This window comes from Trachypithecus francoisi, unplaced genomic scaffold, assembly GCF_009764315.1.
Source record: "Trachypithecus francoisi isolate TF-2019V2 unplaced genomic scaffold, Tfra_2.0 Lachesis_group15, whole genome shotgun sequence".
NCBI lineage: Eukaryota > Metazoa > Chordata > Mammalia > Primates > Cercopithecidae > Trachypithecus > Trachypithecus francoisi.
This window is the reverse complement of record NW_022681460.1, coordinates 114,570,238-114,593,733: the sequence shown is the minus strand read 5'-3', so window position 1 is coordinate 114,593,733 and position 23,496 is coordinate 114,570,238. Positions and strand designations below refer to the sequence as shown.

The 23,496-nt window shown below is 52.7% G+C and overlaps 1 protein-coding gene across 3 annotated transcripts in view; it reads left to right on the top strand.

The window, feature by feature from the left end:
• The window catches only part of RAB11FIP3 (RAB11 family interacting protein 3), a 102,724-nt gene that overhangs the window by 44,605 nt on the left and 34,623 nt on the right, over positions 1-23,496 (top strand). For 2 of the 3 annotated variants that reach the window (XM_033236410.1, XM_033236409.1), the window contains exons 3-4: positions 7,905-7,999; positions 19,814-20,025. In XM_033236410.1, the coding sequence (XP_033092301.1) occupies positions 7,905-7,999; positions 19,814-20,025 (307 nt within the window). Of the gene's footprint in view, positions 1-7,904; positions 8,000-11,132; positions 12,041-19,813; positions 20,026-23,496 lie in introns of those variants that run through there. The other variant, XM_033236411.1, reaches the window with a different exon arrangement.

The window sequence follows — 23,496 nt, the reverse complement described above, 5'->3', positions numbered from 1 at the left end:
GAGGCTGCAGTGAACTGTGTTTGTGCCACTGCACTCCATGCACTCCAGCCTGGGTGACAGACCCTGTCTCAAAAAACAAAACAAAGCAAAACAAAAAACTTGCCATTAATTCCAAACCGAATTTTGTGTGTAATAGAGAATGCGATCTTTATGACACTGATGCTTTGGTATTTGTTGGGCTGGCTGGGTGGTTTTTGTGCGTGAGATGGTATGCCCGAGAGGATGCTTCTTTTCTAGCCATTGGTCCCCTGAGTTCATGGAGGTGCTAGCCGGAGGCTGACATCTGCTTGGTCTCAGTCGCAGGGAGGAGAAAAGCCCCTCATGAAGCTGGTAGCTTTGTCATTCTTGTTTTGTATAGCTGTGTTTCATCTTCACTCTGAAGTCAAGGATTACTGGATGCAGGCTTCTAGGTGGATGGTGAGGGAACCTGGGGACCCCCAGAACTTGCTGTCATCAGAGAGGCCTCAGTGTTTGGGGCTGAGATGGGGGTGCATGGAGGCCAAGCAGAAGACCCCAGGCGGCAGTTACCACTTCCATGAAAAACAAGAAGTGGAATAAGAGAGTCTGTACTTCTTGGTCCAGTAACAAGCCGTATTTTTTTTTTTTTTTTTTGAGACGGAGTCTTGCTCTGTGCCCCAGGCTGGAGTGCAGTGGTGCAATCTCGGCTCACTGCAAACTCCTGAGTTCACGCCATTCTCCTGCCTCAGCCACCCAAGTAGCTGGGCCTACAGGCGCCCACCACCACGCCAGGCTAATTTTTTTGTATTTTTAGTAGAGACGGGGTTTCACCGTGTTAAACCAGGATGGTCTTGATCTCCTGACCTCATGATCTGCCCACCTTAGCCTCCCAAAGTGCTGGGATTACAGGCGTGAGCCTCCGCGCCCGGCCAACAGGCCATATTTTACATAGTCATAATAATTAAATTGAATATTGATGTAACCGAAGATGGTGATGTAACCATTTTGGAAGACTGGAGAATGGAAAATGGGGCAAAGTGCAGTGTGGCAGGGCATCTCATGGGGACTGTTTGGAAAATACAGAGGGAAGTAGATGCGAGCTTTGAGGGGAGTGTCGGCGGCCTGTCGGTAGTCACAACCTCTCAGCACTGACGGCTTTTTCTTTTTTTTCTTTTTTTTTTTGAGACAGAGTCTGGCTCTGTCGCCCAGGCTGGAGTGCAGTGGCCGGGTCTCAGCTCACTGCAACCTCCGCCTTCCGGGTTTACGCCATTCTCCTGCCTCAGCCTCCCGAGTAGCTGGGACTGCAGGCGCCCACCGCCACCTCACCTGGCTAGTTTTTTGTATTTTTTAGTAGAGACAGGGTTTCACCGTGTTCGCCAGGATGGTCTCGTTCTCCTGACCTCGTGATCCGCCCGTCTCGGCCTCCCAAAGTGCTGGGATTACAGGCTTGAGCCACTGTGCCCGGCCTCCTTTTTCTTTTGAGGTGGAATCTTGCTCTGTCACCCAGGCTACAGTGCAGTGGCGTGATCTCGGCTCGCTGCAACTTCTGCCTCCAAGGTTCAAGCGATTCTCCTGCCTCAGCCTCCCGAGTAGCTGAGACCACAGGCTCGCGCCACCGCTCCTGGCTAATTTTTTGTGTTAGAGACGGGGTTTTGCCATGTTGGCCAGGCTGGTCTCGAACTCCTGACTTCAGGTGATCCACCCACCTCGGCCTCCCAAAGTGCCGGGATTACAGACGTGAGCCACCGCGCCCTGCCTGCATTGGTTCGTTTTCTAGTGACAGGCACGTGTGTGAAATCACAGGGAACAGGACTGTAACTCTATGCATTTTGTATAAAACCAGAAATTCTTTGTTGTGATTGCTGGTCTTGTTATAAATGTTACAACCCATTTCCTTGGTGCCACAAAGACTCAGAGTACTCAGGGCCCTTGCCAGTCACTGGGTGCTGGTCTTGGCTTGTCATAGGGTAAACTTGCTCTGCACAATGTGGCTGGCAGAGCGTGTTCCTGGGCCTGTTACTGAGGGTGGCCTGCAGGCGATTTGGGCCGGAGATGTGTTCCCTCGGGGGTCAGGGACACAGCCTGTCACGGAGAGTTAAGACGGCTTTTTGTAGGTTTAGGCAGGTGAGGTGCTCAGATCCCTCTGCAGGGTTAAGGCTGGGAACAGCAGTGGCCCTCGGTACCATGGTATGGGCAGGAGGGAGCCACCTGGGTTCACGATTCTGTCCTCAGGGTGAGGGTTGGTTTGTTCCTGTGAACCATGGCTAACACAAAATGGGGCAAGCTCAGCTCTAGGGGTTCCTGGGAGGCCTTGGCTTGGAAGGTGCCCACTCTCAGCTCAGGAGTCAGGGTGTCCTCCTGGCAGGCCCATGCCCTGGGCTGGGCTTTGCCCACCGAGTGGAATGAAGCCTCCAGCCTGGCTTGCTGCCCTCGGAGGAGCCTGATGCTCTGTCTGGGAAGCCTGGGGGCTGCCAGCTGTGGACTGTGGCTGCCTGTGGTTGCCAGCATCTTGGCTTAGTGACTGAAGGGTTGAGAGAGGGATGGCCCAAGGACAGCCTGTCTCCAGATGTTTCTTAGTGGTTGGCCAGCCACCTGACACGCCAAGGTGGGGCCTTCTCCCAGACACCGTCCCCTTCTCTCCTTGCGTTCACCTGGGTCAATCCCACAACAGCTGGGTCACTCCTCTCTCCTTCCCAGCAGCTGACAGGTAGGCCTGGGAGGGCTCCTGTGGCTGTCTACTTGAGAGGGCGGTGAGCTGGACATCGTGAGCCGGCCAGGGCTCTCCTATCTCACTGCACGAGAGCTTGAGCCAGACTGGTGGAGATGGCTGCCGCGGAGGGAGAGCACAGCTGGGACCTGTGAGGACCATGGACGGGGACAAATGGGGCAACGGTCCCATGAGTGCTGTCGAACCAGTCTGTTCCAGGCTCTGGGACGTAGCACGAAACGGAAGTGGAGAACCCCTGCCCTTGGGAGCTGGCTTTCTAGCGGGAGACAGACCACAAACAGGTGGGAGCTAGGGAGGCAGAGGAGCGGGGAGGCCTCCCTGAGAACGTCCGGGATGGGAAGGCAGCATCCCAACAGGACTGCACCTGGCACGTTTGGAGGCCACAGGGAGGCAGGGTCACAAGGGGCAGGTGAGAGGCAGGCCTCACAATTCTGTCCCCAGCCCCAGGCTCCTGAAGAGGCTGGTGGGTCATCCCTGAGAGCTGGTGTGAGGGGTGGGACACCGAGCCAACTGCAGAGCTGACAGCAGAGTGGAGTGGGCCTCACGGAGGAGGTTCTGGGGCGTCAGGAAGCAGGTGCTGGGGCGTCAGGGAGGAGGTGCTGGGGCGTCAGGGAGGAGGTGCTGAGTTGTCAGGGAGGAGGTGCTGGGGTGTCAGGGAGGAGGTGCTGGGGCGTCAGGGAGGAGGTGCTGGGGCATCAGGGAGGAGGTTCTGGGGCGTCAGGAAGCAGGTGCTGGGGCGTCAGGGAGGAGGTGCTGAGTTGTCAGGGAGGAGGTGCTGGGGTTTCAGGGAGGAGGTGCTGAGTTGTCAGGGAGGAGGTGCTGGGGTGTCAGGGAGGAGGTGCTGAGTTGTCAGGGAGGAGGTGCTGGGGTGTCAGGGAGGAGGTGCTGAGTTGTCAGGGAGGAGGTGCTGGGGCGTCAGGGAGGAGGTGCTGGGGCGTCAGGGAGGAGGTTCTGGGGCGTCAGGAAGCAGGTGCTGGGGCGTCAGGGAGGAGGTGCTGAGTTGTCAGGGAGGAGGTGCTGGGGCTTCAGGGAGGAGGTGCTGGGGCGTCAGGGAGGAGGTGCTGGGGCGTCAGGGAGGAGGTGCTGGGGCGTCAGGGAGGAGGTGCTTGGGTGTCAGGGAGGAGGTGCTGGGGTTTCAGGGTGGAGTGTGGGGGGGTCGGTGAGGAGGTGCTGGGGCGTCAGGGAGGAGGTGCTGGGGTGTCAGGGAGGGGTCCTGGGCCGTCTGGGAGGAGGTGCTGGGGCGTCAGGGAGGAGGTGCTGGGGCGTCAGGGAGGAGGTGCTGGGGTGTCAGGGAGGAGGTGCTGGGGTTTCAGGGTGGAGGTGTGGGGGGTCAGGGAGGAGGTGCTGGGGCGTCAGGGAGGAGGTGCTGGGGTGTCAGGGAGGTGGTCCTGGGCCGTCTGGGAGGAGGTGCTAAGTTGTCAGGGAGGAGGTCCTGGGATGTCAGGCAGGAGGTGCTGAGGTTTCAGGGAGGAGGTGCTGGGCCTTCTGGGAGGAGCTGCTGGCGCGTCAGGGAGGATGTGCTGGGGTTTTAGGGAGGAGGTGCTGGGCCCTCTGGGAGGGGATCCTGAGCCATCTGGGAGGAGGTGCTGGGGCGTCAGGGAGGAGGTGCTGGGGCGTCAGGGAGGAGGTGCTGGGGCGTCAGGGAGGAGGTGCTGGGGCGTCTGGGCGGAGGTGCTGGGGCGTCAGGGAGGAGGTGCCACCGACACATGGCCTCTGGGGCTGTGGGGTCTGCTTTGCTCTTGTGTAATTTGATGTCATGATTTACTTTCCATTAGGAAGGACAATGAGAGTAGAATAAAATGAAATCGAATGGAATTATTTCATAGCACTTAGAGGAAAGAAAAATGTGATCACCCAAACCGCACTTCAGCTGAGGTTCACTTCAGGTGTTGTTACCTCTGTGGTGGCTGCGGCACCCTGTGTTGTCTGTCAGCCCCGCTGCATCAAGGAGTGGCCAGCAGGATGTGCTGGCCTAGTTTGCAGGGAAGCACAGGAGGGTTTACCGTCACAGCCACAGGCCTTGTTTCAGGAATAGAATGAGATAGAGGGAACTGTTCCAAATAGGCCATTGCTGTGTCTCACACACCCCTCATGCTCTGGAAGAATAAGAGAAACGCACACGCAAAATTCCCAGCTAATTGCAAATTGTTTTAGTTCTTATAGAGAAAACTGATATGAGAATGGTATTTAGGTCCTACCAAGAATATTAAAATGCCATCTGTGTTCACATCTCTTGCTGTGCTCTCTGGGGCAAGACCCTCAAGATTGTTTGCCCACTGTCAGAACCTGAGCTCTCATACACTGTGTCCAAAACGCTTTGCTGTGTTTTGAAAGTTTTTAGTTCTGTATTTCAGTGTTTGGAAGTGCAGGCAAGACTGTTAGCATTTTATTTTTATTTTATTTTATTTTTTGAGACAGAGTCTTGCTCTGTCGCCTACAGTGGTGCAATCCCAACGGACTGCAAGCTCTGCCTCCTGAGTTCACACCATTCTCCTGACTCAGCCTCCCGAGTAGCTGGGACGACAGGCGCCCGCCACCACGCCTGGCTAATTTTTTGTATTTTTTAGTAGAGACGGGGTTTCACCATGTTAACCAGGATGGTCTCCATCTCCTGACCTCGTGATCTGCCCACCTCGGCCTCCCAAAGTGCTGGGATTATAGGCATGAGCTACTGTGCCTGGCCAACTGTTAGCATTTTAAAATGTAATTTAATTTTTTAATTTTTAATTTATTATTATTATTTTGAGACAGAGTCTTGCTGTAGCCCAGGCTGGAGTGCAGTGGCGCGATCTTGGCTCACTGCAACCTCCACCTCCTGGGTCCCAGTTCAAGCGATTCTCCTGCCTCAGCCTCCCAAGTAGCTGGGATTACAGGCATGCACCACCATGCCCAGCTAATTTTTATATGTTTAGTAGAGACAGGGTTTCACCATGTTGGCCACTATGGTCTCGAACTCCTGACCTTGTGATCTGCCCGCCTCAGCCTCCCAAAGTGCTGGGATTACAGGTGTGAGCCACCGCACCCTGCCTATTTTTTATTATTTTTAATTTATTATTTATGTGTGTATTTATGAGCAAGGGTCTCACTTCGTCACCCAGGCTGAGTGCAGTGGCGCGATTTCAGCTCACTGCAGCCTCCACCTCCCAGGCTCAAGTGATTCTTGTGCCTTAGCCTCCCGAGTAGCTGGAACTGCAGGCACCCATCACACCTGGTTAATTGTTTTAGTGGAGACGGGGTTTCACTATGTTGGCCAGGCTGGTCTGGAACTCCTGATCTCAAGTGATCTGCCCGCCTCAGCCTCCCAAAGGGCTAGGATTATAGGCGTTAGCCACCGTGCCTTGCCTTACCTTTATTTTTTGTAGACATAGGATCTTTGTTATATTGCCCAGGCCAGTCTTGAACTCCTGGACTGAAGCAATCCTCTAACGTCAGTCTTCCAAAGTGCTGGGATTACAGGTGTGAGCCACCATGCCTGGTCTCCACTTTTGTTTTTTCTTTGCGACAGGGTCTTGCTCTGTCACCCAGGCTGGAATGCAGTGGTGCAGTCTTGGCCAGCTGCATCCTCTGCCTCCCTGGCTCAAGCCTCCAGAGTAGCTGAGACTACAGGTGTGTGCCACCATGCCCAGCTAATTTTTTCTTGTCTTTTTTTTTTTTTTTTTTTTGAGGCGAGGTCTTGCTCTGTCACCCAGGCTAGAGTGCAGAGTGGTACGATTTCGGCTCCCTGAAACATCCACCTCCCAGGTTCAAGTGATTCTCCTGCCTCAGTCTCCCAATTAGCTGAGATTACAGGTGTTCGCCACCATGCCCAGCTAATTTTTACTATTTTTAGTAGAGACGGGGTTTCACCATGTTGGTCAAGCTGGTCTTGAACTCCTGACCTCAAATGATCCTCCCGCCTCAGCCTGCCAAGGTGCTGGGATTACAAGTGTGAGCCACTGCACCCCACCTAATTTTTGTATTTTTTGTGGAGATTGGGGTTTCACCATGTTGCCCAGGCTGGTCTCCATTGCCTGGGCTGAAGCAGTCCGCCTGCCTCAGCCTCCCACAGTGCTGGGATTACAGGCTTGAGCCACCGCGCCCGGCCCCAACCTTCACTTTTAAAATAAGTGATTGACATTAGAATAGAGTGTGTTAAAGGTATTGAGTAAATAATGCTATGTTGTAAGTAGCTGGTATATTTTAAGCAAGTAGTTGAATTAATAGTGAGACAGTGCGAGGACACCTAAGTGTCTCTGTCACTCACAGGCCCTGGAAGGTGCTTTGACCTGTGGATATCACTGAGAGGCTGGAAGCCACTGCCTTTTCCTGTAGGAGGAGAGGCAGGTGCCGTGGGATGGGTTGTGTTTGCAAAAGTAATGACTGTAGCTGACGTAAGAATTATAGCCTCTCACGAGAGGATAGCTTTTCCTTTAAAGTTTTTCTCATAAAACACTGATTATAGAAGATAAGCAAAAAAAAAAAAAAAAAAAAAAAATGAAAACCGTGCGTAAGCCCAGCACCCAGGAAAAGATGTTGTTTTCATATTATTTCATCATACCTACACCTTCTCATGTAAATGTTTTTAAAGGTTTAAATCTGACTGGTTTTGGGAGGCGGAGGCAGGTGGATCATGAGGTTAGGAGATCAAGACCATCCTGGCTAACACAGTGAAGCCCCGTCTCTACTAAAAATACAAAAAATTAGCTGGGTGTGGCGGTGGGTGCCTGTGGTCCCAGCTACTGGGGAGGCTGAGGCAGGAGAATGGCATGAACCCGGGAGGCGGAGCTTGCAGTGAGCTGAGATCATACCACTGCACTCCAGCCTGGGTGACAGAGCGAGACTCCGTCTCAAAAAAAAAAAAAAAATCTGAGTGGTACCTAACACTTATTAAAGGCCATGAGCAGTTTTACAGAGCTCAACATCTTGCTTTTTTTTTTGCAGTGCTGTCTGCTTCTTTTAAGAAATAAAAAGTTTTCCTCCTACCTCCGCACCTCCTCCTCAGAATTCTCTCCAGAAGCCTTGTTCCCATGGGGAATGCATCTCTGACCTGTCCGCAAGGCTGTTTTCTCTCCCTGAATTTCTCACATTCACTCCCTTGCTTGTCTTGACCCCTCCAGGGCCCCCAACTCCCACACATCTGTCCCTGGGGGCCTCCTTCCCAGGGAGCCCCGAGGCTGCCAGGGTCCTGTCACTGGGTGGCAGTGGGTGGCCTGCTGAGCACGAGGTCTTCTCCCTGCAGATCCTGATGGCCAGCGCTACGGTGGCATTGCTTCTGCCCAGGACGAGGAGCCCCTGGCCTGCCCGGACGAGTTCGATGACTTCGTTACCTACGAGGCAAGTGGTTTTCACCCAGGAGCTTGGGGACGTCTGGCATCCACCTCTTCCTTTATGCCCTGCGGCTTGTGCCTCCTGCTCCCTGGGTGTCTTCTGTAGAAGCTGGCGTGAGGCCTCCTGCCCTGTGTGCACTGTGGGGCTGTGTGGCTGTGACGGGAGGCCCACGGTTGTCTGTCCCACATGTCCTCTCAGCCTGGGCAGGAGTCCTCCCCCAGGGCCTGTCAGCCAGCAGAGGCGGGGTGGGCAGTGACGTCAGGACCACCCACTGCCAGGCTCCAGGCACAGGCGGAGCAGAGGGCTTGGGAGGATTCCTTTTGTCAACTTGCAAATGATCTTCTGTGTTTGGGGATGCCGAACTAATGCCTGCCCCTGCTTGGCTGTCCTCCACCCTGCTCCCAGATGCAGCCAGGGTTGTCACAGTGACGTGGTGTCTCCCGTCACTGTGGGTCCCTTGTTCTCAACATAGTTGGGGAGAGGGTCTTCGAGCATAGCCGTGGTGGACAGAGTGTAACCATGTCCGCCGGTCTGGAGGGTGGGATTCCAGGAGAGCCATGAGGCTGCCGCAGAAAACGTATGAAGTTGAACCTGAGCCCTTGGGAACCGCAGGGAAGGGGGAGGTGGCAGCCACCAATCCTGGTCAGCCTGCTGCCGAGCAAGGGCACCAGAACGGCTGAGCTGCCGGCCAGTGGGGCCTGGGCTTCTCAGGTCAGTCCTCTGTGCCCTGATTTCTCGAAAGCTGAGGCTCGCACAGGGTAGTTTTTGAGTCGCTTCTGGATGCCACTGTACAGTGGGAGCCATGGGATTGTACTCCGTTCCCTGCTCCAAGAAGCTGCCCCAGGAATTAGTCACCCTCAGGTGGGCAGCTTCACTTCTGCCCACGTAGACCCCAGGGGTGGTCCTCCCTTAGAGCGGAGTCCCAGTTATCAGCTGGGCTGCAGCTTCCGGGGCCAGGGCGCCCACCGTGGGTCCCACGTTTGGCTGTGCCTTTCTGCACGTGAGACAGCGGTGAGGTGCTGGCTAAGAGGGCATGTGGTGGGAGTTGGGCCCTCTTGCATGGCTGCAGTGTGCGGAACATGCTGGGAGACCCCAAGACTGCAGATGGTGGCTCCTGTGCCTTGAGAAGGACATGGCTTCTTCACGAGGAGACGCCCGAGGTCCTGCAGGGTGACCCAGAGCCCTTGGTCTGCAGCGTCCGGGGAACTGTGTTCCTGGGCGTTCTTGTGCCTGGGCACTCTTTCTCACTTGGGTCTGTCTTTTTATCCCCCTCTCATGTTTGTTAGGGCATTGTTGATTTTTTATGTCCTATGTATGGTGCAGTGGCTGAAGAGTGGCCTTTCAAAAGATACGTCCACCCAGAAGCTGTGGGTGTGACCTTATTTGGAAAAAGGGTCTTTGTGGATGTGGTTCATTAAGGGTCTCAAGATGACCTCACGCTGGTTTGGGCCCTAAGTCTAGTAGCAGGTGTCCCTGGAAGACGGGAGAGACACACAGGGAGAAGGCAGTAGGAAGACGGGGCAGAGACCAACCAGAGCCAGGGAGCTCCCAGGGCTCCCAGCAGCCAGCAGAGGCAAGGATGCGTCCTCTGCAGGAGCCAGCCCTGCTCACACCTTGGCTTTGGACTTGCAGCCTCCAGAACTGAGAAAGGATAAGCTGGTGTTTCTTCAAGCCCCGTGGTGTGTGTTCGTTTGTTGTGGCAGCCCTGGGCATTACTCCAGGCACTGAACGCACCAGTGCATTTTATCCTTAAAGGCCTGTGTGGTCTGAAGGGCGTGGCCAAGCCTCACGCTGGTCACTTCAGAAGGGTGGGAACCTGACGTGTCAGAGTGAATCTTCTCGTATTTTTAGATCCTGATTTCTTTTTTAGAGTGGAAGGGTAGGGTCTAGCCCCATAGGGTCGGTGGTCGGTGGCTTTTCTAAAACAGCTCGTGCCCTCAGTCTCTTGCCTCGGCACCTGGGTGGCTTGCCGCCCACAGGAGGAAAGTTTTTTCACTTAAAAAAAATGAATATTCTTCATGTTGTAGAGCAATTTTAGGTTTACAGAAAATGGAACATAGTGTAGAGCATTCCGGGACCAAACACTGATACATTATTATTTGTTTTGTTTTGTTTGAGACAATCTGCTCTATGACCCGGGCTGGAGTGTCGTGGTACAATCTTGATCTTGGCTCACTGCAACCTCGGCCTCCTGTGCTCAAGCGTTCCTTCTTTCTCAGCCTCTCCAGTGGCTGGGACCACACCCAGTAACCACCACGCCTGGCTGATTTTTTGTATTTTTTTTTGTAGAGATGGGGTTTCATCATGTTGCCTAGACTGGTCTCAAACTCCTGAGTTCAAGCGATCCACCCGCCTTGGCCTCCTAAAGTGCTGGGATTACAGGCGTGAGCCACTGCACCCGGCCTAATACATTATTATTAACCGAAGTCCATAGTTAAGGGTTCACTCTTTGTGGAGTATATTCCGTGTTTTGACAAATGTAGAATGACAGGTCCAGCATTATAGTGTCACAGAGTCGTTTCAGTGCCAGCTCATCCCCTACACCAGCCCCCACCACCACCGATCCTCAGTGTCTCCACAGCTCTGCCTTTTCCTGAACGTCATGGAGCTAGAACCATCTGGCATGCAGCGTTTTCAGATGGGCTTCTTCCCCTTCGTCAGTGTGCAGTTACGGTTCTTCCATGTCTTGCTTTGCTTTTTAAGGGTGGGATATAATTGTCCACAACGTGGAATTCAATACTGTGAAACTTATGGAAAGACTGCTCTTTTAAAAAACAGCTTAGGCCGGGCGCGGTGGCTCAAGCCTGTAATCCCAGCACTTTGGGAGGCCGAGACGGGCGGATCACGAGGTCAGGAGATCGAGACCATCCCGGCTAACACGATGAAACCCCGTCTCTACTAAAAATACAAAAAACTAGCCGGGCGAGGTGGCGGTGCCTGTAATCCCAGCTACTCGGGAGGCTGAGGCAGGAGAATGGCGTAAACCCGGGAGGCGGAGCTTGCAGTGAGCTGAGATCCAGCCACTGCAGTCCAGCCCAGGCGACAGAGCAAGACTCCATCTCAAAAAAAAAAAAAGAAAGAAAAAAAAAAAACAGCTTGTACATCACATCATCTTTAAAAAAAAAGTCTAATAAAGATATGAGTGGGGAGTATGTGTGTTCTATCCAGATACACTATTCAGGGACCCTCCACTGGTGATCTTCAGGCAAATAAACCTTTTATTGATTGATATTCTGAATGGTTCCAGTCAGACCCATTTCTTTTTACTGGGAACTCGCACCGTGGTAGTCGGCTGAAGTGTGCAGTTAGTCATGGCCGAGCTGGTGGGCCTGCGGCTCGCAGTGTTTTCCCAAGGATCCTTTCGGCAGGCAGCTTGTAATGGCAAGTTGCTGCTGTGGTGTCTGAGTAAGCGGGGAGAGTGGAAGGGGATGGACTGTGGTGCTGCTGAGTTCCTGGGCATGGTGATGTCTGAGGATCTGAGCAGGTGGAGCCCAGGGGGTGGTGCTGTTTGTCAGGGTTTCTGGAAGAGCGAAGGGAAAGAGAGGGAGTGTAAGGCACATCTCCCAGAACCGTCGGGCTGTGCTCTCTCCCGTCCTCCCTTCTCCCACTACCAGCGGTGTCTGAGCAAAGAGCTGCCTTAGTGAAATGATGGGGAAATGTGTCTTTTGTACAAACCATTATCAGCTTAGGAAGCCAAAAACAAAAGCCACTCTGTTTTGAGCCCTGACTGTTTGTTAAACCAGCAAGGACACTTCCTGAACTTTGCCTCCCGCTCCCTGGGCAGCACCAGCAGGAGGTTTATTAGAGTGTGTCTGGGAGCAGGTTAAACTTTCTCCTAGGTGGTGGTGTGCCTCCTGGTGAGCACACAGGCTTTGCAGAAACCCCAGCATGACAAGCAAGTAGGAAGGTGACGTTGTTTGAGAAAAGCCAGTGATCTGGTTGGGACGGAGACACGATGGGGAGCCCATCTCCAACAGCATGCCCTTCCTGGAAGCTGTGTACAGAGCCAGGCCCAGCCTGTGAGGCCACCCAGGCCAGCATCTGAGGGTAAGAGGAGGCAGTAGTGTGCACTGTGCCCAGTATTCCTATTTCTGTGGTGGAGACAGGCTCAGGGAAGAAGGAACTGTGATGGGGACAGTGTTGGCCCCACTCGAGTTACTGATGGCTCTGCAAGGGCTTTTTCTCTACCCGCTGGTGATTTGGGTGGAGGACTTGTTAACTAGTGAATGTAACGTTTAGACATAGCGACGTTTTCTGACATGCACTTTGATTTTCAACTGAGTTCATCTTAACATTGGTAATTTGTAAAAATGTTAAAAAGTTGGTAGCATAGACTCGATGGCTTCTGGGCAAGGCCAGGTCCTGGCTGGCTGGCAAATAAAATAAACTGCCGGGGCCGGTGTGAGCTGTGACTGCGTTTTATCCAGGAGGCTGGGAGTGAGCAGGCACCGTGCTCTGAGGTACGTTTTTGTCTCTGGAAAGGCAGGTGATGGCTGCCCTGGAAAACTCCATGCAGGGAGGCCTTGAACCACAGAAAGCAACCCGCAGGCCTCCATCTGGGAGTGAGCAGGTGGGCGGCTCCTGTGTGCTGAGCTCTCCGGAACCCCCAGGGCATCCAGCCAGCCAGGGGCTCTGAATGTCAACGGTGATGGCGTGGAAGTGGACGTCCATAACCCCAGAGCAAATAAAGGGGTGGGTGCGGTGACCAGAGTCGCTGAGGAGTGGCCCTGTTCGTCTCGGTGGGATCTACAGTGCACGGAGCCACTCTGCAATGGCAGGGAGGCCCGGCTTTCTTTATTTTTTGTTTTTATTTTTATTTTTTATTTTTATTTTTTTTGTTGAGACGGAGTCTCGCTCTGTCACCCATGCTGGAGTGCAGTGGCCGGATCTCAGCTCACTGCAAGCTCCGCCTCCCGGATTCACGCCATTCTCCTGCCTCAGCCTCCCAAGTAGCTGGGACTACAGGCGCCCGCCACCTCGCCCGGCTAGTTTTTTGTATTTTTTAGTAGAGACGGGGTTTCACCGTGTTAGCCAGGATGGTCTCGATCTGCTGACCTCGTGATCCGCCCGTCTCGGCCTCCCAAAGTGCTGGGATTACAGGCTTGAGCCACTGCGCCCGGCTGTTTTTATTTTTTAAATTCTTTTTTGAGATGGAGTCTCACTCTGTCACCCAGGCTGGAATGCAGTGGTACGATCTTGGCTCACTGCAACCTCTACCTCCCAGGTTCAGGCGATTCCCATGCCTCAGCCTCCTGAGTAGCTGGGATTACAGGCGCCCGCCACCACACCCAGCTAATTCTTGTATTGTTAGTAGAAACGAGGTTTCACCAGGTTGGCCAGGCTGGTCTCAAACTGCTGACCTCAGGTGATCCACCCACCTTGGCCTCCCAAAGTGTTGAGATTACAGATGTGAGCCACTGTGTCCGGCCCTCAGGCTTACTTTAGAAATGAGGAGATAAAGGTGGGCCCAGAACGGAGTGTGTGAGTCTTAGGCTTGGCAGGGAATCTGAGTTTGTGTAGCATCTGCCTCGTTATTCCTGTGTCCATGGAGAATTATTTCCATTCCAAACCATCCTTTCTAAGCTCTAAGGAAGTACAGGTGACTCTAAGGAGGCACTGGCTCTTCCTGCAGGGGCACCATCCTCAGCTACAGGTCTAACAGGAACTCGGTGAAATAAGTAGGCCCCACTGCCTGACCTCCCTCCCTTCCTAGGAGGACAGACGCTCTGCTCAGGGATCCATGAGCTGTTTGAGAGAAAGTGTGGGTTTGTTCTTAGAAACGTCAAGCTTCCTGTTGGGGACTCAGGGTCCATATTGTCTACGGAAGGGCATCGGGCATCCGCCAGTCCATTGACTTTTTAAAAGCTGATCCAAGGTCAGGCGCAGTGGCTCACGCCTGTCATCCCAGCACTTTGGGAGGCTGAGGCAGGAGAACTGCTTGAACCTGGGAGGCGGAGTTTGCAGTGAGCTGAGATTGCGCCACTGCACTCCAGCCTGGGTGACAGAGCAAGACTCTGTCTCAAAAAAAAAAAAGAAAGAAAGAAAGAAATTTTAAGCTGCGCATGGTGGCTCATGCTTGTAATCCCAGCACTTTGGAAGGCCAAGGTGGGCAGATCACGAAGTCAGGAGTTCAAGACCAGGCTGACCAACATGGTGAAACCCTGTCTCTACTAAAAATACAAAAATTAGCCGGGTGTGGTGACTCCTGCCTGTAATCCCAGCTACTCAGGAGGCTGAGACAGAATCGCTTGAACCTGGGAGGTGGAGGTTGCAGTGAGCCGAAATCGCGCCACTGCACTGCACTCCAGCCTGGGCGACAGAGCAAGACTCCGTCTCAAAAAAAAAAAAAAAAAAAATTAGGCGTTGTGGCAGGCGCCTGTAATCCCTGCTACTTGGGAGGCTGAGGCAGGAGAATCACTTGGACCTGGGAGGCAGAGGTTGCAGTGAGCCGGGATCATGCCACTGCACTCCAGCCTCGGCGACAAGAGCAGGACTCTATCAAAAAAAAAAGAAAAAAGAAATTTGAGGCTACGTACTGAACCACTGAACCTGATGTTGTAATGACCACACTTTTCAGAGTCGACGGCGGGTCTTCCTGGTGCCCCTGGGGTGAGTCTTTGTCACTGACAGCTCTGGGGCAGTGTGGCTCCTGTGAGTGTCCAGTCCGGTTGGGGTAGCTCGCAGCTGCCCTCAAACCATCTCGGACCTGTGCGCTGGGCTTTGCATCCCGCCCCGTCATGCCTTCCCCACAGGCCCAGCCTCTGACAGACATCCTGGGCCTGCCTGCTTTTCTGGCCACTCCCGCCTTCTCCTGCCTGGCGTCCTGCAGGCCCAGCACAGGCCAGCCCTGTCCTGAGTGGACCCTGGGCCCTGCCTTCCTGCAGGAGCGGGAGCTGCCTGGGGACGGTGAGTAACATGAGAGCTGGAGTCTCTTACAGTGCTCTCCTGGTTCTGGATTTTACAGGGGATGCTTTTGAGGAATGACTTAGTTTTTATTAATTACTTCCTTAGATTCTAGGGGAGATTGAGTTTTCCCCGGAAGTATAAGTCCCATAATTGGACACGTGGAGTAAGTACACTCCACAGCACTCCCTGTTCCCTCATGGCTTTGGAAACAGCTGGCAGGGATTTTCCACCCACCAGTGACACTTGCACCCTGTTTCTGTGCTTTGAAAAGCACCTTCCGGCTGGGCGCGGTGGCTCAAGCCTGTAATCCCAGCACTTTGGGAGGCCGAGACGGGCGGATCACAAGGTCGGGAGATCGAGACCATCCTGGCTAACATGGTGAAACCCCGTCTCTACTAAAAAATACAAAAAACTAGCTGGGCGAGGTGGCGGGCGCCTGTAGTCCCAGCTACTCGGGAGGCTGAGGCAGGAGAATGGCGTGAATCCGGGAGGCGGAGCTTGCAGTGAGCTGAGATCCGGCCACTGCACTCCAGCCCGGGCGACAGAGCGAGACTCCGTCTCAAAAAAAGAAAAAAAAAAATGAAAAGCACCTTCCTGGGTTGTCTTTCTTGGTGCCATGAGGTGGCCACCTTGTGAGACGAGAATTTTTAATCCCCGTTTGTGGCAGGGCTCCAAGTGGTTGAGTCACGCGTCTGAGGTCACATGGCTTTTAATAAAGGGGCCAAAGATGGAACTGGGGCCTCCTGCAAGCACGCCAGGCTCTTGGCAGCTCAGCCTAGCCCTTCATGTCTCTTCAGTGAGGCTCAGGTGGGTGCAGCCTGGGGTGGGACCCTCTAGTAGCCCTTGCAGGTCTCAGCACACTTTGTCTACTTTTTTTTTTTTTTTTGAGATGGAGTCTCGCTCTGTTGCCAGGCTGGAGTGCAGTGGCATGATCTTGGCTCACTGAAACCTCCGCCTCACGGGTTCAAACGATTCTCCTGTCTCAGCCTCCTGAGTAGCTGGGACTACAGGCGTGCACCGCCACACCCAGCTAGTTTTTGTATTTTCAGTAGAGACAGGGTTTTACCATATTGGCCAGGCTGGTCTCGAACTCCTGACCTTGTGATCCACCTGCTTTGGCCTCCCAAAGTGCTGGGATTATAGTCATTAACCACCGCACCCAGCCACTTTGTCTGCTTCTTACGATACTAGAACCAGAGTGCAAAGGGCATCTTTTTCTGCTGGGACTGCAGCTGTTCTGAGATCTTGTTTATTTGCAAATTGTTAACTTCAGAGTCTTCTGAGCATGAAATGTTGGCCACTTTTCCTAACCAGCAATTTCATTTTCATTAAGGTTGAAATTATAAATTGAAAATGTGGGCTGGGCATGGTGGCGCACGCCTGTAATCCCAGCACTTTGGGAGGCTGAGGTGGGCAGATCTCTTGAGGCCAGGAGTTCAAGACCAGCCTGGGCAATATAGCAAAACCTCGTCTCTACAAAAAATACAAAAATTAGCTGGGCACAGTGGTGCATGCCTGTAACACCAGCTACTTTGGTGGCTGAGACACAAGAATCACTGGAACCTGGGAGGCAAAGGTTGCAGTGAGCTGAGATGGTGCCACTGCATTCCAGCCTGGGTGACAAAGTGAGATCCTATCTCAAAAAACAAAAACAATTAGAAAAAGAAAAAAATAAAATGTTCTGTTTAATACTTCTTTAGGTTTATGTTCATTTGTACAATCCACAAATATTTACTATCTACCTATGCCTGGTCCTATGTTAGGTGCTAGATACTTAGTAAAAACAAGTTGGGTGTGGTGGCTTATGCCTGTAACCCCAGCACTTTGGGAGGCTAAGGCAGGCAGATCACTTGAGCTCAGGAGTTTGGGACTAGCCTGAGCAACATGGCAAAACCCCATCTCTACAAAAAATACAAAAATTAGCCGGGTGTGGTGACTCGTACCTATAGTCCCAGCTACTCAGGAGGCTGAGGCAGGAGGATTGCTTGAGCCCAGGAGTTTGAAGCTGCCATGAGCCGAGATTGCACTACTGCACTCCAGCCTGGGTGTCAGAGTGAGACTATCTCAGAAAACCAAAAACCAAGAAACACAGCAGTAAAAACAATTGGTTGCGATGGCTCATGCCTGTCATCTGAGCAGCGTGGAGGATCACTTGAGGTGGGGAGTGGGAGACCAGCCTGGGCAACAGAGTGAGACCCTGATTCAAAATTAAACAAATAAACAAACAACTGAGCCAGGTGTGGTGGCACCGATAGTTCCCAGCTACAGCTAGATCCTGTCTATTTTATTAAAGTAAAAAGAAAAAAAATTACTCTGCCAGCCTCAGTAGCTCACACCTGTAGTCCTAGCACTTTGAGAGGCCAAGGCTGGTGGATCACTTGAGCACAGGAGTTCAAGACCAGCCTGGAAAACATGGCAAAACTCCATCTCGACAAAATTTCAAAAAATTAGGCATGGTGGCTTGTGCCTGTGGTTTCAGCCCCTCAGGAGGCTGAGGTGGGAGGATAGATTGAGCCCAGGAGATCAAGGCTGCAGTAAGCTGAGGTTACACTGTTGCACTCCAGCCTGGGCCTCACAGAGAGACACTGTCTCAAACAACAATAAAAATTATTCAGAGTGCCTTGTTTTCTGCTCTCAGACATGTACCTATTTTTCATTTAAAAAAATGTTGGCCGGGCACGGTGGCTCAAGCCTGTAATCCCAGCACTTTGGGAGGCCGAGACGGGCGGATCACGAAGTCAGGAGATCGAGACCATCCTGGCCAACACGGTGAAACCCCGTCTCTACTAAAAAAATACAAAAAAAAAAAAAAACTAGCCGGGCGAGGTGGCGGGCGCCTGTAGTCCCAGCTACTCGGGAGGCTGAGGCAGGAGAATGGTGTAAACCCGGGAGGCGGAGCTTGCAGTGAGCTGAGATCCGGCCACTGCACTCCAACCTGGGCGACAGAGCGAGACTCCATCTCAAAAAAAAAAAATGTTGAATTCGGCTGGGCACGGTGGCTCACACCTGTAATCCCAGCACTTTGGAAGGCCGAGGCAGGTGGATCACCTGAGGTCAGGAGTTCCAGACTAGCCTGGCCAACATGGCGAAACCCTATCTCTACTAAAAACCCAAAAATTAGCCAGGCGTGGTGGTGCACACCTGCAATCCCAGCTACTCAGGAGCCTGAGGCAGGAGAATTTTTTCAACCTGGGAGGTGTAGGTTGCAGTGAGTGGAGATTGCGCCACTGCACTCCAGCCTGGGCAATAAGAGTGAAACTCCATCTCAAAAAAAAAAAAAAAAAAAAGGATGATTTGTGTTTTACTCATTTTATTTTCATTTTTGAAATAGAGGCTCACTCTATCGCCCAGGCTGGAGCTTAATGGCACCATCCCGGCTCACTACAACCTCTGCCTCCCAGGTTCAACCCGTTCTGCTTCAGCCTCCTGAGTAGCTGGGATTATAGGCATGTGCCACCACACTTGGCTAATTACATTTTATTTGTTTGTTTGTTTGTTTATTTTTGAGACAGAGTCTTGCTCTGTCGCCCAGGCTAGAGTACAGTGACATAATCTCAGTTCACTGCAACCTCCACCTCCTGGGTTCAAGCGATTCTCCTGCCTCAGCCTCATGAGTTGCTGGGACTGCAGGCGCTTGCCAGCACGCCTGGCTAGTTTTTGTATTTTTAGTAGAGATGGGGTTTCACCGTTTTGGCCAGACTGGTCTTGAACTCCTGACCTTGTGATCCGTCTGCCTTAGCCTCCCAAAGTGCTGAGATTACAGGTGTGAGCCATCATGCCCGCCTATATTTATTTATTTTAATTTAATTTAATTTTTTTTTTTTGGAGACAGAGTTTTGCTCTTGTTGCCCAGGCTCGAGTGCAGTGGCGTGATCTCAGCTCACCACAACATCCACCTCCCTGGTTCAAGCAATTCTGGTTCAAGCAAATACTCAGCCTCCTGAGTAGCTGGGATTACAGGTGTTCACACCATGCCCAGCTAATTTTGTATTTTTAGTAGAGACGGGGTTTTTCCATCTTGATCAGGCTGGTCTCGAACTCCTGACCTCAGTTGATCCTTCTGTCTCAGCCTCCCAAAGTGCTGGGATTACAAGTGTGAGCCACTGCGGCCAGCCATTATGTTTATTTTTAATTAATTATTTTTTTTGAGATGGGTCTCTGTCACTCAGGTTGGAGTACAGTGGTGTGATCACAGCTCACTGCAGCCTCGACCTTTTGAGCTGAAATGGTCTTCCTGGCTGGGCATGGTGGCTCACTCCTGTAATCCTAGCACTTTGGAAGGCTCAGGTGGGTGGATCACCTGAGGTGAGGAGTTTGAGACCATCCTGGCCAACATGGTGAAACCCCATCTCTACTAAAAGTACAAAACTTAGTCAGGCGTGATGGTGCATGCTTGTCTTCCCCGCTGCTCGGAAGGCTGAGGCAGGAGAATCACTTCAACACAGGACTCGTAGGTTGCAGTGAGCTGAGATCATGCCACTACGCTCCAGTCTGGGTGATAGAGTGAGACCCTGTCTCCAAAAAAAGAAACCCCAAAAAACAAAAAGCAAGCTCCTCCATCAGCCTCTGCAGTAGCTGGGACTTACAGGCAGGTGCCACCACACCTGGCTAATTTTTGTATTTTTGGTAGAGACGGGTTTCACTTTGTTGGCCAGGCTGGTCTTGAGCTCCTGGGTTCAAGGGATCCACCCACCGGAGCCTCCCAAAGTACTGGGATTACAGGCGTGAGTCACTGCGCGCCCGGCCTGAATTGTGTTTTATAAGTAATGTCCCTGCTTAGAGACTGTTGGGACTCCCGGCGCAGACCCCTCCCTCCACACTGCCCTCTCCAGGGCCTTGCAGCAGTGAAGTGTGGGGCGCTCGCAGTTCCCTTCCCAGCTGGTGCCTGCTGACTGCTGGCACACTCTCTCCTAGGCCAACGAGGTGACGGACAGCGCGTACATGGGCTCCGAGAGCACCTACAGTGAGTGTGAGACCTTCACGGACGAGGACACCAGCACCCTGGTGCACCCTGAGCTGCAACCTGAAGGGGACGCAGACAGTGCCGGCGGCTCGGCAGTGCCCTCCGAGTGCCTGGACGCCATGGAGGAGCCTGACCATGGTGCCCTGCTGCTGCTCCCGGGCAGGTCTGTACCCCGCCACCGGCCTCCTGGAGAGGCCTTTGGGATGTGGCACCTTGTGGAGGTGTCTGATGGGCAGACTGGGACCTTGGAGGAGTGCGTGCTAGCTAGTATCCGTTACGTGGGGGTGGGGCTTGGCCCTGCTCTAGCTCCTGACCTTCCTGGGATGAGCCCACATCCATCGTCTTGCCCACTTTGCCCGAGCGGTCTCCTTGTTCCAGCTGACTTTCCTGTCAGAACGACTGTGGTTTCCAATGTTGCTCAACATCTTTAGCTGTAGAGAGAGAACTTATAGGAGAAGTGAATGTCTCAGCAGGGTTTTGGAACCCATTCAGCTTTGCAGCACCCCTGCGGAGGCCATGTTGTCTCCCCACCTGTCCCCCACCCTCAGGATTTCTGTAGCCCCCTGTATTTCGAGCTAGTTGGGGCTGGAGTAGAGGAAAGGGCAGAGTCTAGGAGAAGGTCAGATCAGGGAGGTGTCCAGTGGCTCACGTGGACCTGAATCAGTGCTTTCGGTGTTGCCCCTGCTACTGGAAAGCCCGCTCAGCATGCTTAAGTGTAATTGTGAAGCAAAAATTAAATTCTCAGCCCCCCAACCAACTGATGGACCCCTCTCTCAGCCTCAGACATTGCTCAGTCAACCTGAAAATCTAGTTCAGGCCATCGTTAGGGAGGTCAGGCAGGCCTCATTAGGCCCCTCCCTTTGGAATTCAGGCCCAGCTGACCAGCATTCACATTAAACAGACTGACAAAGGTGGACTTTTTATAGCAGCCACAGCACACCACATTGCAGTCTGACTCTGACTCTAGTGCAGCATCACAAGACAGGTGGCAGGCCCTGAAATATCTATTTATTTGATGTATTTCAGAATGGCCCTATAGGACTGTCTCTTGTGGGGAAAGCCTGCACCCTGTAGAGAATCTCCTCCCTTCCCAGGTCTTTTCCCTGATGCAGGAGGGAATTAACTCGGAGTCTGGCACCTTCTCAGGTCTGCTGTCCGCTGCCCGGAGGCCTCATCTGCTTGATAAAGCCTTGGTCTCCACAGCCCTTTATCTTAAGCGGAAGCATTCCTTGCTATTGATTCCAAGTCTTTAGAGAATAACTCTTTCAAACAGTTGCCAATCAGAAGATCTTTGCATCTGCTTATGACCTGGAAGCCCTCCTGTCCCCCACTTAGAGTTGTCCCGTGTTTCCTGACTGAACTAGCATCTTGCATGTGAGTTGATGTCTTATGTCTCCCCAAGATGTATAAACCAGGCTGTAGCCTGATCCTCTTGGACACGTGCTCTCAGGGCTTCCTAGGGCAGCACCACGGCCTGTTAGTCACTCTTATTTGGCTCAGAATAAACCTCTTCAAATATTTTACAGAGTTTAAGTCTTTTTGCCAACATAATATACCCACAAGTGCATGCCCATGTTGTGAGTGCAGAGCCAGCAGGTTTTTCAAACTGACCATTCCCACGGCCCTTTTCTCTGGTCCTCCCAGGCCCCTGACAGCAGCCAGCTCTCCACCGGCCCCGCATCTTCCTTAAGTTCCCCACACGGCGAGGTCCTTCCTGTGCCTGGCCTCTTCCACTTGCTGTTGTGCTTGTGGATTTAGCCCTTTTTTTTTTTTTTTTTTTGAGATGGAGTCTCCCTCTGTCGCCCAGGCTGGATTGCAGTGGCCGGATCTCAGCTCACTGCAAGCTCCTCCTCCCAGGTTCACGCCATTCTCCCGCCTCGGCCTCCCGGGTAGCTGGGACTACAGGCGCCCGCCACCACGCCCGGCTAGTTTTTTGTATTTTTTAGTAGAGATGGGGTTTCACCGTGTTAGCCAGGATGGTCTCGATCTCCTGACCTCATGATCCGCCCGTCTCGGCCTCCCAAAGTGCTGGGATTACAGGCGTGAGCCACCGCGCCTGGCCTATTTTTTTTTTTTTTTGAGACGAAGTCTTGCTCGGTTGCCCAGGCTGGAGTGCAGTGGTGCAATCTCAGCTCACTGCAGCCTCTGCCTTCTGGGTTCCCGCGATTCTCCTGACTCAGCCTCCTGGGTAGCTGGGATTACAGGCGCACCCTACCATGCCTGGCTAATTTTTGTATTTTTTAGTAGAGATGGGGTTTCACCATGTTGGTCAGGCTGGTCTCAAACTCCTGACCTGGTGATCCACCCGCCTCGGCCTCCCAAAGTGTTGGGATTACAGGTGTGAGCCACTGCATCTGGCCATGTTCAGCCCTATTTTTGTGCATCTCTGTAAATTGTTTACTTTTGTTATTCTATTGCAAGAACATGCTGTGACTTTAAACTTTATTTTCCTGTTGATGGCAGTGGGTAGTTGACCGTTTTTGGTTTTGAGGGTGAAGCTGCTATAGGAGTTCCTTGTCTTTGGGACATGGTACGGCCCTGAGCAGGATGGTCATCGGGAGCATGTCCCTGCAGCCTCGGAAGTTCCTGCAGGGGCTGCAGGGTCACCTGCTTCCAGCGTCTGTGGCCCCTGGGCTCCCTGGCCTCAGCAGCGCACGGCCGTGGCTGCTCCTGCTCGCCTTGTGGGGGCCGCGCAGACACGGCTTCTCACTTGCGCTTCCCAGGTGACTAATAAGGTGTGCCCCTTTCATGAGGGTTGGGAGATCCTCTGCCTGCTTGCTGATTGCAGGAGGGGTCTGCAGACTTTTTCTCTAAAAGAGTTGCCGGCCACGTGGCCCCTGTGGCAGCTGCTCAGCTCTGCTGTTGTGCTGCAGAAGCAGCCAAAGGCACGTGGGTCAGTGAACATGGCTGTGTTCCCGTGAAACAGTTTTCAGAAACAGGCCGTGGCAGGATTGGCAGGGTTGGCCTGCGCCTGGTCTGTTGGGTCCTCAGTCTTTTTCTCACTGATTATAGGAGTCCTTTAGATGGGAGTGTCGTATGGGGTGTGTGTATCACAGATCCTTTTTCCTCTCTCTGGGTCTCCTTTTCACCTTTTGAGGCACAGATGTTTGTTTTCATTTTTGTTTTCCAAGACAGAGTCTCGCTCTGTTGCCCAGGCTGGAGTGCAGTGGTGCCATCTTGGCTCACTGCAACCTCTGCCTCCCGGGCTCAAGTGATTCTCCTGCCTCAGCCTCCCAAGTAGCTGGGATTACAGGCGCCTGCCACAGCGCCCGGCTAATTTTTGTAGTTTTGGTAGAGACAGGGTTTCACCATCTTGGCCAGGCTGGTCTTGAACTCCTGACCTCGTGATCCACCCACGTTGGCGTCCCAAAGTGCTGGAATTACAGGCGTGAGCCACCGCCCTGGACCAGAACAGATGTTTTTAATTTTGCTATAGTTGAGTTAATCCATTTTTCTTTTATGTTTATTAGCACTTTTGTGCCCCCCTTAATAAATCTTTGCTTACTACACAGTCACTATGATGTTTACTTATGCTTTCTTTTAAAAATGTTATTGTTTTACCTTCATATTTATATCTGTGATCACGATATAATTTTTTTGTTATGTTTTCTTTTGAGACAGTCTTGCTGTGTCA